General features: G+C 38.7%; 1 protein-coding gene across 1 annotated transcript in view; it reads left to right on the top strand.

Annotated features, from left to right (window-relative positions):
• The window catches only part of VPS45 (vacuolar protein sorting 45 homolog), a 1,242,679-nt gene that overhangs the window by 651,620 nt on the left and 573,980 nt on the right, over nucleotides 1–17,079 (top strand). The window contains exon 13 of the mRNA XM_044075179.1: nucleotides 10,318–10,476. Coding sequence (XP_043931114.1) covers nucleotides 10,318–10,476 — 159 coding nt within the window. The remainder of the gene's footprint in view (nucleotides 1–10,317; nucleotides 10,477–17,079) is intronic.

Raw genomic sequence — 17,079 nt, 5'->3', positions numbered from 1 at the left:
TCAGAGTCCAGTATCATGTCCCACAAACTGTGTAAGGCTTTTCTTAAGGGGACTATTTTACTTAGACCCCCGGTTAAAGATCCCCCTCCTCCGTGGGATTTCAACTTGATATTAGCTTCATTGATTCTCCCTCCTTTTGAACCTGCAGCTTCTTTTTCCTTAAAGTTACTCTCCTGGAAGACTCTCTTCTTAGTTGCCATCACCTCAGCCAGAAGAGTATCGGAACTTCAAGCCCTTTGTATTTGCCCTCCTTATCTTATTTTTCACAAAGATAGAGTTTCACTCAGGACTGATCCTTCCTTTATTTACCCAAAATACCCTCCGAGACAAATCTCAGTCAGGCTATTGATCTTCCTGTCTTTTTTTCCCAATTATTCAAACAGAGCTGAACAAAAGTTACACTATTTGGATGTTCACAGGCAATTACGCTTTTATTTGGATAGGACCAAGCAGACAAGAAAATTAGATCAACTCTTCCTGTCCTATGCCGAAGGTAAGCAGGGCCTACCAGTTTCTAAGGTAACCTTGTCCAGGTGGTTGGCCTCTATTACCTTGATCTACCAACTGAGACAGAAGGAACTCCCTACAAAACCAAAAGCTCATTCCACCAGAGCATTGGCTATGTTGGTAGCTTTTCAGGCTAGACTTCCAATGGAATCTATTTGTGCTGCAGCCACATGGGCCACTCCTTATACCTTCATTTCACATTACAAGCTGGATGTGGCCTCCAGGAGTCGAGCTGATTTTGGTTCCACTGTGCTGATTTTGGTTCCACTGTGCTCAAGAGTCTGTTTCAATGAGCCACCCAGGGCTAAAATGCTAGGGACTCTGTCCCATCCAGCAAGAATGAAGGCGAGCTAGACAACTTAACATTAAAAAGTTATGTACCTACCATAACGTTCCATGTTAGTTGTCTTCATCTCGCCTTCTTTCTTGCGTCCCACCCTCCATCCCCCTAGCCTGGTCAGGACCGAGAGGAATCTCTTTTTGAGGCCTTCTTCCTATTTGACTCCTTCTTAGGTTACGTCCTCCACTGCTTGTAGCACTGTCGGTAAACCTTGTGGTGGGAATTGGTGTTTGTTCCTTGGTGTTAGCTCTACCAAACGAGATCTGGGTATCTGACACCTAGCATTGTGGGATAAGGGGAGGCCTCGAGCTGGTAAATAGCTCTCGAGCTTTAGTAAAAGCCCGAGTCGGAGCCGAGGTTCGGCTCCGAACCCCATCCGGCAAGAAAGATACTAGGAACATCCTTAAATAAAAAACCTTCTCCACTTTGGAAGGAGGAAGTGATTCTGTCACTCCTTAAGTCAGCATGTGATGAAGAACAGGTAGAAACAAAAGAGTCTGATCTGCAGGATGAGGAATGACCCCCTAGAAAGGAGGAATTTCTTCCCACTGCCATCTGTAACCCTGATGAGTAATTTTCAGAATGCATTTGTCTTAAAAAAATCTAGTGCCAAAGAGAAACATGGAGATTCAGATTTTCTGGAAGAGAAAAGGGGCTAGGGTGGGGGTGGTCACAATGCCTCTTGAATAGTCATTCAAACTTGTTGGGCTGTCCTTGGTTTTGGGAGGTTTGAGACTTCTTTTTGGAACTTCCTAGTCACTTAAACATCTGTTTACCTGAATTCTGCTGTGACTGTTTTTTTACCAAAATATGATGAGGAGAAAGGAAATCTGTTGGATAATTTGGAATAGGAGGGCTGAAAACATTTCTACAGATTCCCTGAACCATCCTGTCCCTTGCATCATACTTTTTGATCACCTCTGAATCAGAGAGGGCAAACACTAAATCACTATCCAAGGGGGATTTTAAAATCTGATTTTTTTTTGCATCATTTGGGAGGTTCTTAGAATACAGCCAAGCACACCTCCTTAAAACAGTACAAGGGGGCATAGCCCTGGAATACATTATCAATAGAGTCATACACACAGCAAACAATGAGAAGTGACCTGTGCAATAGAAGAAACTATGTTATTTAAAGCAGAATTTTCTTCATAAGAAGAAACTCTAGGTCAAATGTTCCTCATACTTTCACAATATGTCAGAATAAACTTTAACATATGAGCCTGACAGTTTAAAATTCTGAAAATCACAAAGCTGCAGAAGTATGCTCTTTTCCCCATACCTATCAATTTTATTAGAAAAGCAGGACTGGAATTAACCAAGTCCTTGGCAGCAGTAAAGCCAGCTAAGGCTATAGCTGCTGGGCCAGGTTTGGGAATAGTGTATAAAAATGTAAAAGACTGTGGAACTTTGTACACCTTGTCTGCCTTTTTAAGGGCAGCTGGCTAACTGTCAGAAAAATTGCAGGCAGTAAGACACACGTCCTGTAAAGCAGAAAGGACAGGAGGAGTAGGTGTAGGTTCTGGAAAACCCTTCTTTTAACAACTCATAGTATTTTGTGAGGGACTGAGAAACCACTGAGGTCTCAAACTGAAAACACTGGGACATTTTAAAAGTAGTCTCAGAGAGAGAGAGAGAAACCTCCACAGGGAGAATCAGAAACTGAGGTCTCAACTGAGTTTGTATTGGAAATCTGAGGACAAAACCCTGCATGTGTCTCTACAGCATCCTGTTCAGATACAGAATCTTGAATGTCTTCCGGAATAAAGGCACCCCTCTTTTTTTTTTACCAGAAACTACTGTACCAAGAAGGATCAATACCTTGAATTAAACCCTGAAACAGTCCCAGTAACTACTCCTATCCAAAGAAATCTGAGAAGAGTAGATATATGCTTGGTTTTCTGTTTCCATTTTGCCAGGAAAAATGGACTGGCTCTAACTCTGGTCCATAGTGGCTGTAGGTTCTACACCAGAGGGATCATGGGTAAAAATAAGTGGTCTGAGGTACAAGAAATGGCCGCAGCAGAGTCACCTTTCTGCAGCTGTGGCAAATTGCTAGCCTACTGTGGTGGCTAAGGTTGTTTGCTTAACTTTCCTTTTTGTGGCTATAAGAAAGATCGACCAAAACACTCCTAGCTTTAAAGTAACTGTCTTGAATTGGAAAGTAGTAAAATAACAGTAAATACAAGAAAATAGAAGTTTTTTTCCCCAAAGGGGATTTATCTGCCTAGCAAAGGAAGACACAAGCCAACAGTTGATCCTAAAAGCTTCAGAGGATCATACTATTTGGTGGCAGTAAAGCTCTGAAGGACTTCACAGCTCTTCCTGCCTTATAGCTCAGGCATGTGGAAGCTACCCGGCTGTTATATCCTTGGCAGGATATAAGCCATATAGCTAAGGCTACTGCAGCAGTGATCAATATTAAGAACATATACTAGATGTTCACAACTAAATTTTAGCACTTCTGTTGTGTCGTTCTTTTCCTGCAGCATTTACTCACTGTTGTTGCTCTCTAATATGAACTCTTTGTGGTAGCAGCAAGTGTTTCTTTTATTTGACTCTAGATGTGTAATCACATGAGGCTTATCTTACTTTTCTTCTGATTGATTTCAGCAGGGCAAGGCATTCTGTGTCCAGTTCGAGTCTTGCTGCATTCTCCTCTCTCTCTCTCTCAGAGTGGTGCAGTGGTAGCGTTGTCACCTCACAGCAAGAGGTTCTCCAGTTCGATTCTTGGCTGGAGTGCCTTCTGTGCAGAGTCTGCTTGTCCTCCCTGCGTTCGTGTGGGATTTCTGTGGGTACTCCGGTTTCCTCCCACTTAATAAAGACATGCATCTGGAGCATTTCTCCCTGGGTCTCCTCTGAAAATTGGCTTCACTCCAAGTCTGACTTTCCTGCTAAACAAATGTTAAAGAAATTAATTAAATAAATGAGTGCCTCAGCTACTTTTGTCAGTACAATTTTCCTTCCCATTATCCCATTCATTTTCTGTCATCTACTGGCCATTTCATGCTGTTGTTTCTGAATTTCTTCTTTGTGCCATTATCCTGTCATGAGGGACTTTGAAGCCCAAAGCTTTTTCCTGTAAGTACTACTTCCTTCTTTTTTCCCATGCTTCCTAGTCAGGCCATTTGAGAAATAGAAGTGAAGTACATTTCTGTTTGCTTCCACCACTTCTTATAAACCATGTTGGCAGGTATTTTTAGCCTTGAAATTTTAGAAAAAGATCATTCTGCAGAGCTTACAAAAGTTCCCTGACTGCCATTATTCATTAGCTGTCAGAACTCCTCTGCAAAAAGCATGCACAGCTCAAGTGGCTTTATCTGTTTTGTACACTGAGCCACTTAGAAGCTCCCAACACATGTTTGGGTGTTGAGTTTCCTCTCACTTTTTTCAAGCTTACAACAAAACAGAGGAACAAGACAGAGGAGCCCAAAACAAAATCATCACCTTAATAGCTTTAAAAAAGTATATTGAGAAACATTGTTTACTTTTTTGCCCTCCTTTACAAGGAATTGAAGCTGTGCATACCAAGGCCAGAAGAAAATGTAATAGATGTCATATAGGAGGACAGCACTTCAAAGTTCAAGTTTGTTTTTTTCTTCTGGTCAGATGGCAAGGAGGATACCTATGAATGCAGTCCAGTCAGCTGTAATTTGTCTAGTGATCTCTCCGTTACAGAGATAGTTTGGGGAGTTGATCTAAGTGGATGGAGGAAAGTTCACATTTCTCAAGGGGGCAGTCATTTCTTTTGGTTCATCCTGCCATCCACTTAATCAGACCTGGATTTGCAGTAGGTAGTGCACTGGGAAATTAGTGTCAGACGTCTGCAGTAGGGCACATACACATGGGAGTTCTTGCACAATTCCCCAGTTGTTGTTGCTTTCTTATATTGGCAGAAGAGAGAATGTGAGTTGGTCAAAGCAAAAAGAGATCTCTCTGTGTCACTGGTTGACAATAATCAGACTCATGTTTTTATCAACTGATGTCAAAGAAACACTAACTTTGAAATCTAGTCTTTCCTGAAGAGATCCACTGAAACGGTTCATCTTTCAGATTCCATTGATTCAATATCTAGCTGTCTCAACAGATCTAAATCATAAATAGCAGTTCTGCCATAAAATACTTTCATATGGTTTCATAGATCTAAAATAAGCTAGAATTGATTTCCTTGCATTCCCAATACATACCATACTTTACATGTTCTGTTCTTTGAAAGTAGATTGCAAAAACTGCACTAGGGGGTACCTATGTTTTCCCTTGAACAAGGCATTAACAGTATACATTTTCTTCTTTTTTCCAAATGGATTGCTTTTAAGGATGTGACAGAAAAGCAACCTCTTCCCACATTCTTTTCCACATTCAGAGGTAATCTGAGTAGGCAGGCTGTTCCACACCTTTGTACTAGTCTGAATGTGCTGAATTTCTATGTTTGGCATTTCAGAGAAGAAGTTCAAAGGAGTGTATGAAACCTGTTTGACATACTGGAGATCAATAAATCAGTCAGTAAACTAAGCTCAATCATCTTACACAACTAAGAAAGTATCCAGTTTTCATTGTAGTCATCCAGCAAGGCCAGTATGCTATGAATGTGTCCACGTCAGAAATTGTAGGAATCAAAAGACTTTATGTGGTGGGTAGACTGGTGGCTGGAAACGAGACACGAAAGACGCCAGATGAATGGTTCCATTTCAGAAGTGTACAGCTGTTTGATTACTATGAGGTCATATTTCTCTCAGAATCTAAGTTAGAGGTTGATAATTAGTGTTTTTTTTTTTTTTTTTGGCAGTGTTTAAGTACTTTTGCACCCCACAAAAACTTGGAGTAATTTTTTCCTGGTGCCTCCAGCACATGTTGGTAATGTAATAGTCTGGACATGAGGCTTCATCTTTTTTGGGGATGGTTGGGACTGTACACATTAAAGAATCAGTTACAAAGGATATGTGATATCCTTTGACCAGGATAAATAGTTATATCCCTATCAATGTTCCTCATTGGCTTGCAGACTGTTGCAGTCACCATCTCAGCTTTCCTTACAAGAAAAATCTGTACTTGAACTAATGATATTGGTGGGGAGAAAGGTAATTACTTGTTCATGGAAGAAGAGGGGCTCCCCTGTAATGTTAAAGATATACAGCATATTGAATGAATTAAGGCACCTAGAATCTATCCATGAGAATCCCACTGTCAATATAACATTGCTAACAAAAAATGGCCTCCTTGTGACATCAGATTCTAGAAAACGTAAAGGGCTTTCTTACACCTAACACAATGCACTGTGTTGCATAGAAGTGATACATTCCTCATGTTTAAATTTATTTCTTCAGATTATTAGGTTAGTTAGTCCCAGTTCATAATTCAACATAATTTTGTTTGGGCAATATTGTCATCGGAACTGGATTATTTGTAAATAGTTTTCTACTTTGTTATTTTCATTTATGTTTGAAGGCAAAAGGTTTTAAATTTATTTTCTGTGCTCTAATTCTTGATTATACTTGCTGAAAGGCAGTTTGAAATGGCCATTCAGTTACTCAGCACATAGTTGTTTGCCTTCACCCTTAAAGGCATTTTGTCATAGGCACTGCTACAAATCCCATGCCTCTCTGGATTGAATTTATTTCACAGAAGTTATCATTTCCTCACATTGAAGCTTTTGCCATTTGTAAGATCAGAATGCTGACCTGGATGTTGTTCCTTTTGGTAAATGTTACTCAGCTTTTTTTTGCAAGGATGCATGCATAGTAGTTTGCAAAGATAAAGATCCTTGTAGACTCAGCTAGCAGTTATTCCTGACTTTGGTATGGGAAATTGTTTTGTTTACTATTTATTTGGATTTGTTTACTGGGATGGTCCAGTGGGCCAAAAAGTTCCCATTTTCAGTGGAGGTCAGGGGAGAAAAGCTCCACATACAAAAGAAATTTAAATACAATCAGATTTTCTACATACATAGAGAGATAATAACTTAAAAAAAAACAGACATACAGTCTTCTCATAAATTTCTACATAGAATAACAAAGGTAGTATACATTATATACAAAATATAGAAAGTACAATATATCATCTGCTTTGGATACTGTAGAGTGAAGATAGCAAGAGATAGTTGCATAACTGTTAAGCAGAGCGGAGACAAAATTTAGTGAGATTAGGTGGGGGAAGGTGCTCTGTAGTTGTAGCCACATGTACATTGCCATAGGGCTAAGAGATGCTATTTTAGAGACTTTTTGAATAGATATGTGATTGGAAATAGTTCTGATAGAGCTGGGTAGGGAATTCCAAGTTTTAGCAATGGTACATGAGTAGAGAGATTGACCAACTGCTAGATTGGGTATTTGCACTTTTAGATGGAATTGATTTTCAGATCTGAGTTGTCAGGAGGGCTTATGGAGAGTAAACAGGGAGGTGAGGAATGGACATTTAGAAGGTTTGGTAATGATATTGTGAGCTGTGGTTAACTGCAAGTAAGTCAGGTGATAGGGAAGTTCGAGCCATTTTAGTTTGCGTAGGGAGATGCAGGGATGGGAGGAGTAAGTTTCGTTGGTAGCAAACCTGGCAAAATTAACTGTATTACATTTTGTCAAACTGGGGTAGTTCACAGGAGAATTACACAGCACTGTGTACCACTTAATTCAGATGGATCAGACGCCCAGGGTTCTGGGCACCTATGGCTATGTATTGTCTCCTGCTAATTGCAGTCCTTTATCCTAAGTGGGGCAGTATAAAAGTTCAGTTTCATACAGATTTGTTGGCCTGATGTGCTGTAAGCTGCTTCCCGTCCCTCATGAAAAGTAACTGTCTTCAGTATGTGGTTACTACAGCCACAGGATTTGTGACACTTCCTTTCTAAGGAACCATTCCTGTTGTTGATTTAGTCAGGTCATTTTGGCTTGTTGTTCCTCACTGCTTAATCTTCTAATTGGTGCTGGTGTAATTCTCTGACTCCTTCTATCCAGGACTACCCAGGAGATGATTTTTACTGTTTGGGGAGCAACTCATTCATGGAACCCTTCAAGGAAGGCACTCAGTGGTAGGTATAATAGATATGCTGTTATACCAGTTATTCTAGAAAGAGGACCTTCTTGATGAGTCCAGAACAGGCTTGTTCCATCCCATTGTGGGTGAATGGTTCCTCACAAATGGTCTTGACTGACTTGAATCTCTGTAAGTCTGGCAGGTGTATATCGATATCACTTGTTAACAATGATGATTATAAATTTTCATTGTTGTTCTTGATTTGCCAGGAGTTTGTTCACAGAAAGGAAAATGGAGACTGTCAAGCATAGAGAGCAAGGTATTTTATCATAGGTATATATCTGTCATCAAGTGCAGGAATTCTGATTTGCAGAGAGGATACCCTAAATATTAAACCTATTAAGGAGGTTTGTCTTTATAGATCATGTTAGATATTAAAAACTTATTTGTTATATTTAATTTATATAAAAAAATGGATGTTGGCATATTGCTGGCTGTAATAAAAAAAATCACAAATTGATGTAATCAGTGCATCATTAGCATTTGGTAAGCAACCTTGTTATTATGGAAGGAAACTATTGGATAAGATAAAGGGATAGTAGGTTAAAAGTGCCTTCTAAGTTGTTAATTTGTCTGTAATTTTTTAGAACTGTAAAATTAGATTTTCCTTGTAATCTAGATAACAAAAGTACACTTCATGCATCTGTTTTTTTTTTAATATTCTTAGACGTCTATAGGGATATTTGATTAACAGAGAAAATGTAAGAATATACAAAGTAGTATGCTGTTCTATGTACTAGATCCTTGCTGCTCAGATCTGTCACAGTGAGCAAACTTTAAATCATAGGAGAGTCCTCAAGCCTCCCTTTGATATCAAAATAGTACTTTTGGCCTCTGAACAAAAAGCCCTCCTTCAAATAAATGTATGTACAGTACCAATAACTGACATTTTCGTACTATATTTTATTAACTGATTTGCAGTTAAGCACAGATATTACTTATATAGTGCGGCATCCTATCTGTAGCCTAAGAGCACAAAACAATATCAAATAGTCAATTAACGTGTTGACGCTCACAGTATTTTCTGACTTGTGTTGCTTTCACCTGAAATTGGTCTGGGCTTTTCTAGTAAGGCAGCCCTCACTCTGAGAAACTTTGTATTAGAAATGTTTGAAAGTTTTCCAGTCATTAGTGCAATCTGTAACGTGCTTCAAAAAATAAAATAGTTAAATTGTTGTCCAAACTTAATGTACTGGTTGTTTCCCTTCCCTTTTTTTGTAAAACAGTAAAGTTCATTGGTGTCCTAACCAGACGTGCTTCAAAAAATAAAATAGTTAAATTTTTGTCCAAACTTAATGTACTGGTTGTTTCCCTTCCCTTTTTTGTAAAACAGCAAAGTTCATTGGTGTCCTAACCAGAACCATGCCATTAATTATGTATTGTAATTTAATTTTTTATACATATACTTCCATCATGAATAAGGCATTTGATAGACCTACTCCATTTCTGCCAGCAAGATGTGAATGAGTAGCTGATTCCTTGAGGCAGAAGGGTGGAGCCCTCACTGTTATGTCAGCAACTGGGGTTCATAGAAGGGCTGGGGACTATTAGGAACCATCTGGGAAGGTGGAAAGCAACATCTGACTGCTCTCCCTGTCAAGGGCCTTCATGAGCTGGGCTCGTGATGCAATAGTGACTTCCTGTATTGACATGAGAATACACTTGGAGAAACTGGGAGTCCCAAAGCAGCTTAGCAAAAGGTAGGTGGTTTATGTGAGGGATCATACTTGAGCAGAGCATGTAGTGCACAGTAATTGTCTGATACTGTTTAAGGTGGGAGCACTGTTTGCAGAGAAAAATACACCCAGCAATTTGTACATCATCCAGCTGGTAGCTGATTCTTTACTCCCACTGCCTGGATGTAAGTTTTGGCTACTGGGAAGGTATAGGCTGGGAAAATTAAGAGATTATTTGATGGCTAGGAGGATTAGATGATCGGACTGATTGTGACAAAAAAGAAAAAATAAATAAATCTGTGGTTTACAACAAATGAAGAGTCTTCAATTACCCAGTATTTTTTGTTGTATTTTGTGGTTTACCATACTGTTGTCATATTTTATGATTGTATTTTGCTCATTGTGGTATAGGCTGATTAAAAAGGAGATGTCACTTAGCTGTTGTAAAGGAAAATATAACCATTACTGTTGCTGGCATTTGTAGAGAAGCTGTTAAATTTGCATTAAGAACAAGCTTGCTTAACCCATCCTCTAAAAACAACAATGTCATCAAATTGTGCCTGCCAGCTGAGATGTCCTGTCTTGCTGCCTTATCCAAGTCTGTACATCTCTTTCTTCCGAAAATGTAACAAGTATGTATCAAGCATATATAGTATTTTTTTTTCTTTGTTGAAGCATAAAGTAGTGACATGCCTCATTTGCCAGAAGGTATAACATGTTATCATTGTGCAAGACACTTGACTATTTTATTCTGTTTTTTTTTTTCAGAATGTAAGGAGGCTTCTTCAGAACCCAAAGGTAACCGAGCTGGATGCAGCCCGATTGGTAATGCTGTATGCTTTGCGCTATGAACGTCACAGCAGCAATAATTTACCAGGTCTAATGGAGGATCTTGCCAGGAAAGGAGTTTCAGAACGGTATCGAAAGGTTGGTATAACCAAATGGACGTCTGCTTTCTACAGTCAACCTGCTATGTTAATCGGTTTAGTAGAGAAAAATGTTGAATCCTCATTGGTCATTAGCTGGTCATGATCAGACAGTATCCTATATCTCCCAAATGTAATACTTACTGCAGAGTTTTGTGAAGTATAAGATTTAAATTTCCAAGTACTGCAGGTTTGAATAACTGAGCATAAATTTGCCTATTCATCTGTGCAATATTTCTAGTGTATGGCAAATAGTGGAGTATTTTGTCTTCTTCCTGTACTCTTTAGCAAATAGTTTTGTCATCCAACTTCTAGGAAGTAAGCTGAGTTACCAGTAATGTATTCTGCCTTTGAAATAAGGAGAGGATTTTGGGAGGAATTTTCTCAGTGGAAAGTAGGGGAAACATTGTCAGGTTTGCCACGAAAATGAGTGGGTTATTAGGGGAACAGAAGACTTAGTGGCTCTGACCAGAAGGCCTTCAGGCTGTTTACCCCATCATTGTAGCAGGTAATTCTTTTGGTCTCTTCTGTAATTGTAGGCATCTGTGCTTTATCTTAACATTTTTGTATTTCATTAATGCTCTCATCCTTTTTTCAGCTGTCCCTCAAAGTTCAACAAAACGTGGAAGATCCCACAGTTAAAAATGTATAGTGTAACATAATTTATTGAATATACAATTGTATAGTTCTTTGTTTCATGTTCACACCATTTAGGTCATTTATTTATTTATTTGACATTTGTTTACTGTGAAATTCTGACTGGGTAGGAAACCCATTTTCAGCAAATTAAAGAGGTAAAAACAATAATGCAGAAGTATTCTCATGAAAAGAATATTCAGAAGACTAATAAGAACTGCACATAGGGTGCATTTGTACAAACTTTAGCATGAATGTTTAGGATGCAGTCTATCTTATATTGATACAGTAGTTTTTATATTTGTATTCAGACATGTTTATATATGTGAAGCTGAGGTTACTGTAGATAAGTTAAAATAAGAAAGTTGACGGAATGATCAATTAGAGTTTGTATAGTTGGAAGGTTTTAGCGAGAGAAAAGTGAGTGAAAGCGACACTTGACAGTGGTTTAAGTTCTAGAAAAATATTAGAGGGAGGGAAAAATTAAAGAGTTAGAACAAAGTAAGTAACATTTTACACAGATGTAGTTAGTTTTTGGCAAGAAGCTTAGAAGAAGAAAAGTGCATAGTGTGTAATAGAAGGTAAAAGACAAGGTAGAGAGGGGTGAAAATAATGGTGGAGGAAGAGGTAACTAGGATGCTAGAAGAAGGAGGGTATGAGTAGGGGGATGAGAGGGAAAGGTGACTGAAGAGTTAAGTGCAGAGTGACTGGACAAATAAAATTAGCTAGGGTTTGAACAGGGACAAGTATTTACCAGTAATGGGTGTTCCTTTAGTTTGAATTTAAACTTTTTGAGGTTTAAGGTGGTTCTAATGTCAAGGGGTGATGTGTTCCATAATTTTGTTATTGAATAAGAATATAAAGATTGTCCAGCAGTTTTGTTTTGTTTATGAAGTGCTAGGAGAGAGACTTGCTGTCATCTGTGCAGATTCTACATTTGCAAGCGTAATAAGTATTCTAAAGTTTAAAACTGTCACTGTCCACGCAACTAACAGGTAACTCAAGACCTATGCTAGAATTGCTTTTACTGTTCTAGAGAGAAGCATAGCTTTAAGAACTGCAAGTGTCAGGTGATTTAATCCTACTTCTCATAGATGTCATTTTGAGAAGCATTTGGCTTACCTGACAACCTAAAATGATAACAGTCGTTTAGCCAGTTTGTGCAGGAACTAGTGGAAAGATTCACCATGCATTCTCCATACAGAGGCCAGAGCTTCTTCACAAGGAGAGAACTTTGTTGGGTAGGTGAGCTCACCTTAGGTGAGCCCTTCTTCACGTAAGCGAGGTGCTAAGCTGGACCCATCATCTCTGCATGTGTATAGTTTTTCTTGGAAAGTGAGGGAGCAGAGCAATCCTAATCTTCCATTTCAACGGAAGTTAAGGGTGCTTCTGTGGTTCCCAGTTTAGGTGCATCCCAGGGTACCAGAGCTTTGCTAAGGCTTTGTTTGATCTGTTGCAGCTTGAAGCCATCCAGCTTGCTCTTTGAAAGTGGACTTCTGCCTTAGATCAACAAAACTTGAGTTTAAGTTTTCTTCTAAAAACCTCCTCCAGACCCAGCTAGGATGGCAGATGCTGATTGAAGAAGGTCCACTGGGTCATTCCATGCTGGGGCTCACATATTAAGGCCTAAAATCAAACATGTTTGTCTGATAGAAACTTAAGATACTAGTTTGGGAATCTCACTTAGAGAATGTAGTTTGAAACTAGTGCCCAGCTCAGTGTGGGCCTCTGTGTTGGGCACCACCTTTGACTGGTACAAATTTGCATGCAAGTTCTCAGCCTTTTAACATTCTGCATGCATGAGGCACATGCTTCCCATCACATAGCATTGTGCATATGATAGCTCCTGCAAGTTGGTGACAAAAGGTTGTACTTACGCTCACTCTTGGTCTTTTAAAGAATCTGAGGAGTCCCAGAGGCCATTGTCTCCAAGACAGACAAGCACATTGAGCCTGTCCTGTTTTGGGCTGGTTATACCTTCTTTGAGATGTTTTGTTGTTGAAGTATAAAATCTTGTCAGAGTTTGCAGAAAACCAAGCCAGCAAGATTCCAGTCAAAAAGATACATTAGATATATTTTTTAATTTTAATCATATATTTTTTGGATACATAGTCTAAGCTTGTTTTCATTATTTATTATATTATAAGAAAGGATTAGAGAGACAGCAACATCAGTGAAAATCTAAGTTGGGCTTATTTTTAAAATATAGCCTTCGCTTACTATGTAGCACACTTCTGTTCTTATAGAATTCTAGTGGAGATTTGTTATTGCATCATTTTTTTTAACAAAATCTTTCAGTCAAAGTAACTTTAATCTAAAATTCTCTATCTTTACACAAGTAATGAATATTCATTGTATGCCAATAAGTGACAGGTATTCATTGCTTCATTATAATTTAACAGTTATTTAAAGTTGTTAAAGGTTGTTAAATAAGATACATTTTAAAAAGTATTGACCTTCTTTTAATTGATTAAATCTTGTTTTTTAAGTGTGCCTTTGAGATTTGGACATGTATACTTCAAAGGTGTTTCTATATTAAATGATGTCATGCTTACAGTAACATTTATTTAATATATATATATATATATATATATATATATATATATATATTTTTTTTTTTTTTTTTTTTGAACAATTTTCAGTTCATTATATTTGAGTTGTTTTTCATTAGGGTGTTGTTGGTTAGGGGCATGTTATGAGTCTAAATGTATACATGGTGTAGTGCAAACTCTGTATACACAGATACTGTTTATGCAGAGTTTGGCGAAAGAGGAACATCTTCCTTTTGTATTGTTCATCATGATTTTTAAGATGCGTTGGAGTGTGGAGGTTGGTTTTGATTCATTCTTTTGAGTGATGGGGTATACTCATTCTCTGTTTGAAATGCAATATTTCATAGGAGTGCAAGGTTTCTTGGGAGCTTGCAAAACATCTGAGGCTGTGGTATAGATGGAGTTGTCGAGAATTTGAAGTGTGTTGTTGGAAAGTGTTGAAATTGTTCATGAATTGTTTTTATTCCATAGTTATTGGTGCTTGCAATGATGAAAACATTGATGGACTGATAACGATACTAATAGTAGCAACTGTGAAGTAATTATGGATCTGTGAGTGGTGTGTTGGGTGAAAATGTATAATGACAGCTAGATGAGCTTTAATCTATTGTTGAAAGATTGGGTATGTGGTTTTCACAAGCTTAGTTTGATGGGAATTCAAGATATGTGATTGACAAGCTTGCACATGTGTAGTCATGTACCACTGCGTTGAAGAGAAGATTCTTATTTTAATTTCTCTTCTGTTGCAGACACATGAATATGAAGTAGAGAGACTGTTTGCTTATTGTTTTGGATAAATACAGATGTAGTTATTCCAATTTGGAGTAGTACAGAGGCCTCTTGTGTGTTTTGAGTATGTGACAGGTTAAAGTTTTGACAAGAGCAGTTTTCTGTTAGAAGTCAGAGACTAACGAAGTTATGGTTACAGATATGGGCATGTTTATGTAGGGGGTTGATGGTTGGCATAATGGTTAAGGTGTTCACCTCACAGACACAAGGACTGGGGTTTAATTCTCACATTGACAAACATGGCTGTGCTTAAAATGGCACCCTGTGATGATTAGCATCATCTGTGAACCTTTGTTTAAATAAAAGCAGCTCATTCATTTCATATTAGAGTGATACAAGCTTATATGTGTAGAATATGTTGATGTGAGAACACTTTTTGGTTGATGACAGTATGACGATCGGGGAGAGATGGGCGAAGGCTGCCAGCTTAGTCAAATAGAATTTGATATATAATTCTGGCATTTGTAAATAAATGTAAAATACAGGCATGTTTCTTGAGTGTAAAAGAATACGGTGAAATGTGGAACTGCAAAATATGTGACAACATTGCACTCTACTGGCCCAATGAAGCATGTTGTGACCCTTTCATGTTAGAATTTGGCTCCAGTGCGCCTGGATGAAGGTTTCTTGCCCATTAATTTAAGGCTAAAGTTTATTACCAGAATTTAGATGTGGAATGTGCTTTATTGCTCTGGTTTCTGCTAGAATGTATATGTGAAATGCTTTGTATTGTTGTAAGTTCTGAGCAGGTGTTAGATTGCTAAACAATGCAGTTTGTGGCCTGAGAACTCAGACCAGGTGTTAAGATGATGCAATATGAATACTGGGAAAAACCTAACTGTCAAAAATGATGTAATTTGGGAGGGCCTTAGGGACATGTTTGTTAGTAATCTTTAAATACTATTTCTCACAAGAGACTGGGAGCATTTTGACTCTGGACATCTAAGTCAGCACTCTGCCTTATGCTCACATGTAAGTTTTAGCACTGTGATTTCTTGTAGGAATAGTTAAAGCTAGTAAAGATTAATTAGGTATTTTTCTTTGAAATCAGACCTGTCCTACTGTATTATTTTAAGTTTCTGTGTGATCTCTGAACTCTTAGATATCTCTGTGGTGTTGTAGTTTTGTCTTGTGTTTTATTTATTTATTATTAAATATTTTTAAAACCTTCTACCTGTGGCTTGTTTGTGTAGAGATAAGCTCTAGAGTACATTGCATATTTATAGAGGTGATTGTAATAGGCCACTCTAAAGTAAGCCTTGACTGTTAGTCATACTACCATTGGATTATAATATTGCACAGTAATAATTGGACACCCTTTTAAGGGCCTTTTAGTAGCTGATATTATTAACTGGGTGGTGGCAGGGATTACAACCGTATGGTCTGGGTAAAGGGGCCACAGCTGGAGAATCTGTGTCAACCTTTCCCAGGAGTGTCTGTAAAGTTGTATAAATACTTATCTCAAACTGTGTGTGTGTGTGTTGTTTCAGCTACTTGGCAGGGACACGAAGCACTGGTTGGACAGAGAGGATACTGGAGGTTTTAGCTTGCTCAGCTAAGCTGAGACCTGGACCCTATATCTGTGCCAGTGGGGAGTCTTTTTGGGGACCTGGTGAGCAAGGGAGCAACCAGCCCCAGACTGACTGTGATCTCTGTGTGCACTTAAGGGAAATTGTACTTTACTCTGTGTATTAGTTATCCTTTCCTCTTCTAGGAGATGACCTCCCTGGTATTAGTGGTGAGGTTTGAGGCTCCTTAATTGCTGGGCCAGGGCACGGTCATCACAAGTGGCTTGCAGTGGTGGGATCTACTTCACATACTAATTGGCTTGTAGTGGTGTGGGTAGAGCGAATTCCGGTAGCTTATGTACAGTGATCTCTAAAAGTGTTTTGTACTCTAAAACAGCCATGCAGTGTATAAGTTCAGATCACAATTGTTTTATTTCTTTTGTTAGCTTAGTGTTAGTCAGGGTGAGCAGGCAGCATGTCAGCAGAAGAGTATGGAAAGCTGACAAGGAGCCAGCTGGCGGAGATGTGCCAGGATAGGGGACTGATGCATGGAAACCTGACTAAAGCAGACCTGATTGCAGCATTGGTTACAGCTGCATCAGAAAACAGCAGCCTGGAGGACAATCAGAGTGACAGTGGAGATACAATATCTTCGGAGAATGGACAGCTCAACCTTTCTGCAGTGGACTTAAAAATCCAGCTGGAGCTAAAGAGACTTGAGTTGGAGATCAGGCGTATGGAACTAGAAGCAGCAAAGAAAATGAGGAAGTCTACCAGCTGAGGAAAATGTACAGCAGAGGAGGCATGAGAGGGAAATGCTGATTCTTCGCCAGAGTCATGGAGGTAATGGGGAAAGGAGTAACCAGACCCCAAAAGCACAGCAGGTCAGTAAATTTCTTCCACAGTTAAAAGAGGGGGATAATTTTGATAGCTTCATTCATATGTTTGAGCGGGTATGTAAAAAGTATGAAGTTGACCAAAGCCTCTAGGTACAGTTCCTGACCCCCTTACTCCATGGTAAAGCTGTAACGTCTTTAGCAAAAATGCATGACACTGACTGTTTTGATTATACTGCTGTAAAAAGACACTTGTTGGAATGTTTTATGCTAACACCTGAAA

The sequence above is a fragment of the Protopterus annectens genome, chromosome 6.part0, assembly GCF_019279795.1.
Source record: "Protopterus annectens isolate FY-2018-M chromosome 6.part0, PAN1.0, whole genome shotgun sequence".
NCBI classification, from domain to species: domain Eukaryota; kingdom Metazoa; phylum Chordata; order Ceratodontiformes; family Protopteridae; genus Protopterus; species Protopterus annectens.
The sequence above is the reverse complement of the archived record's forward strand: the minus strand, read 5'-3'. Positions and strand labels throughout refer to the sequence as shown.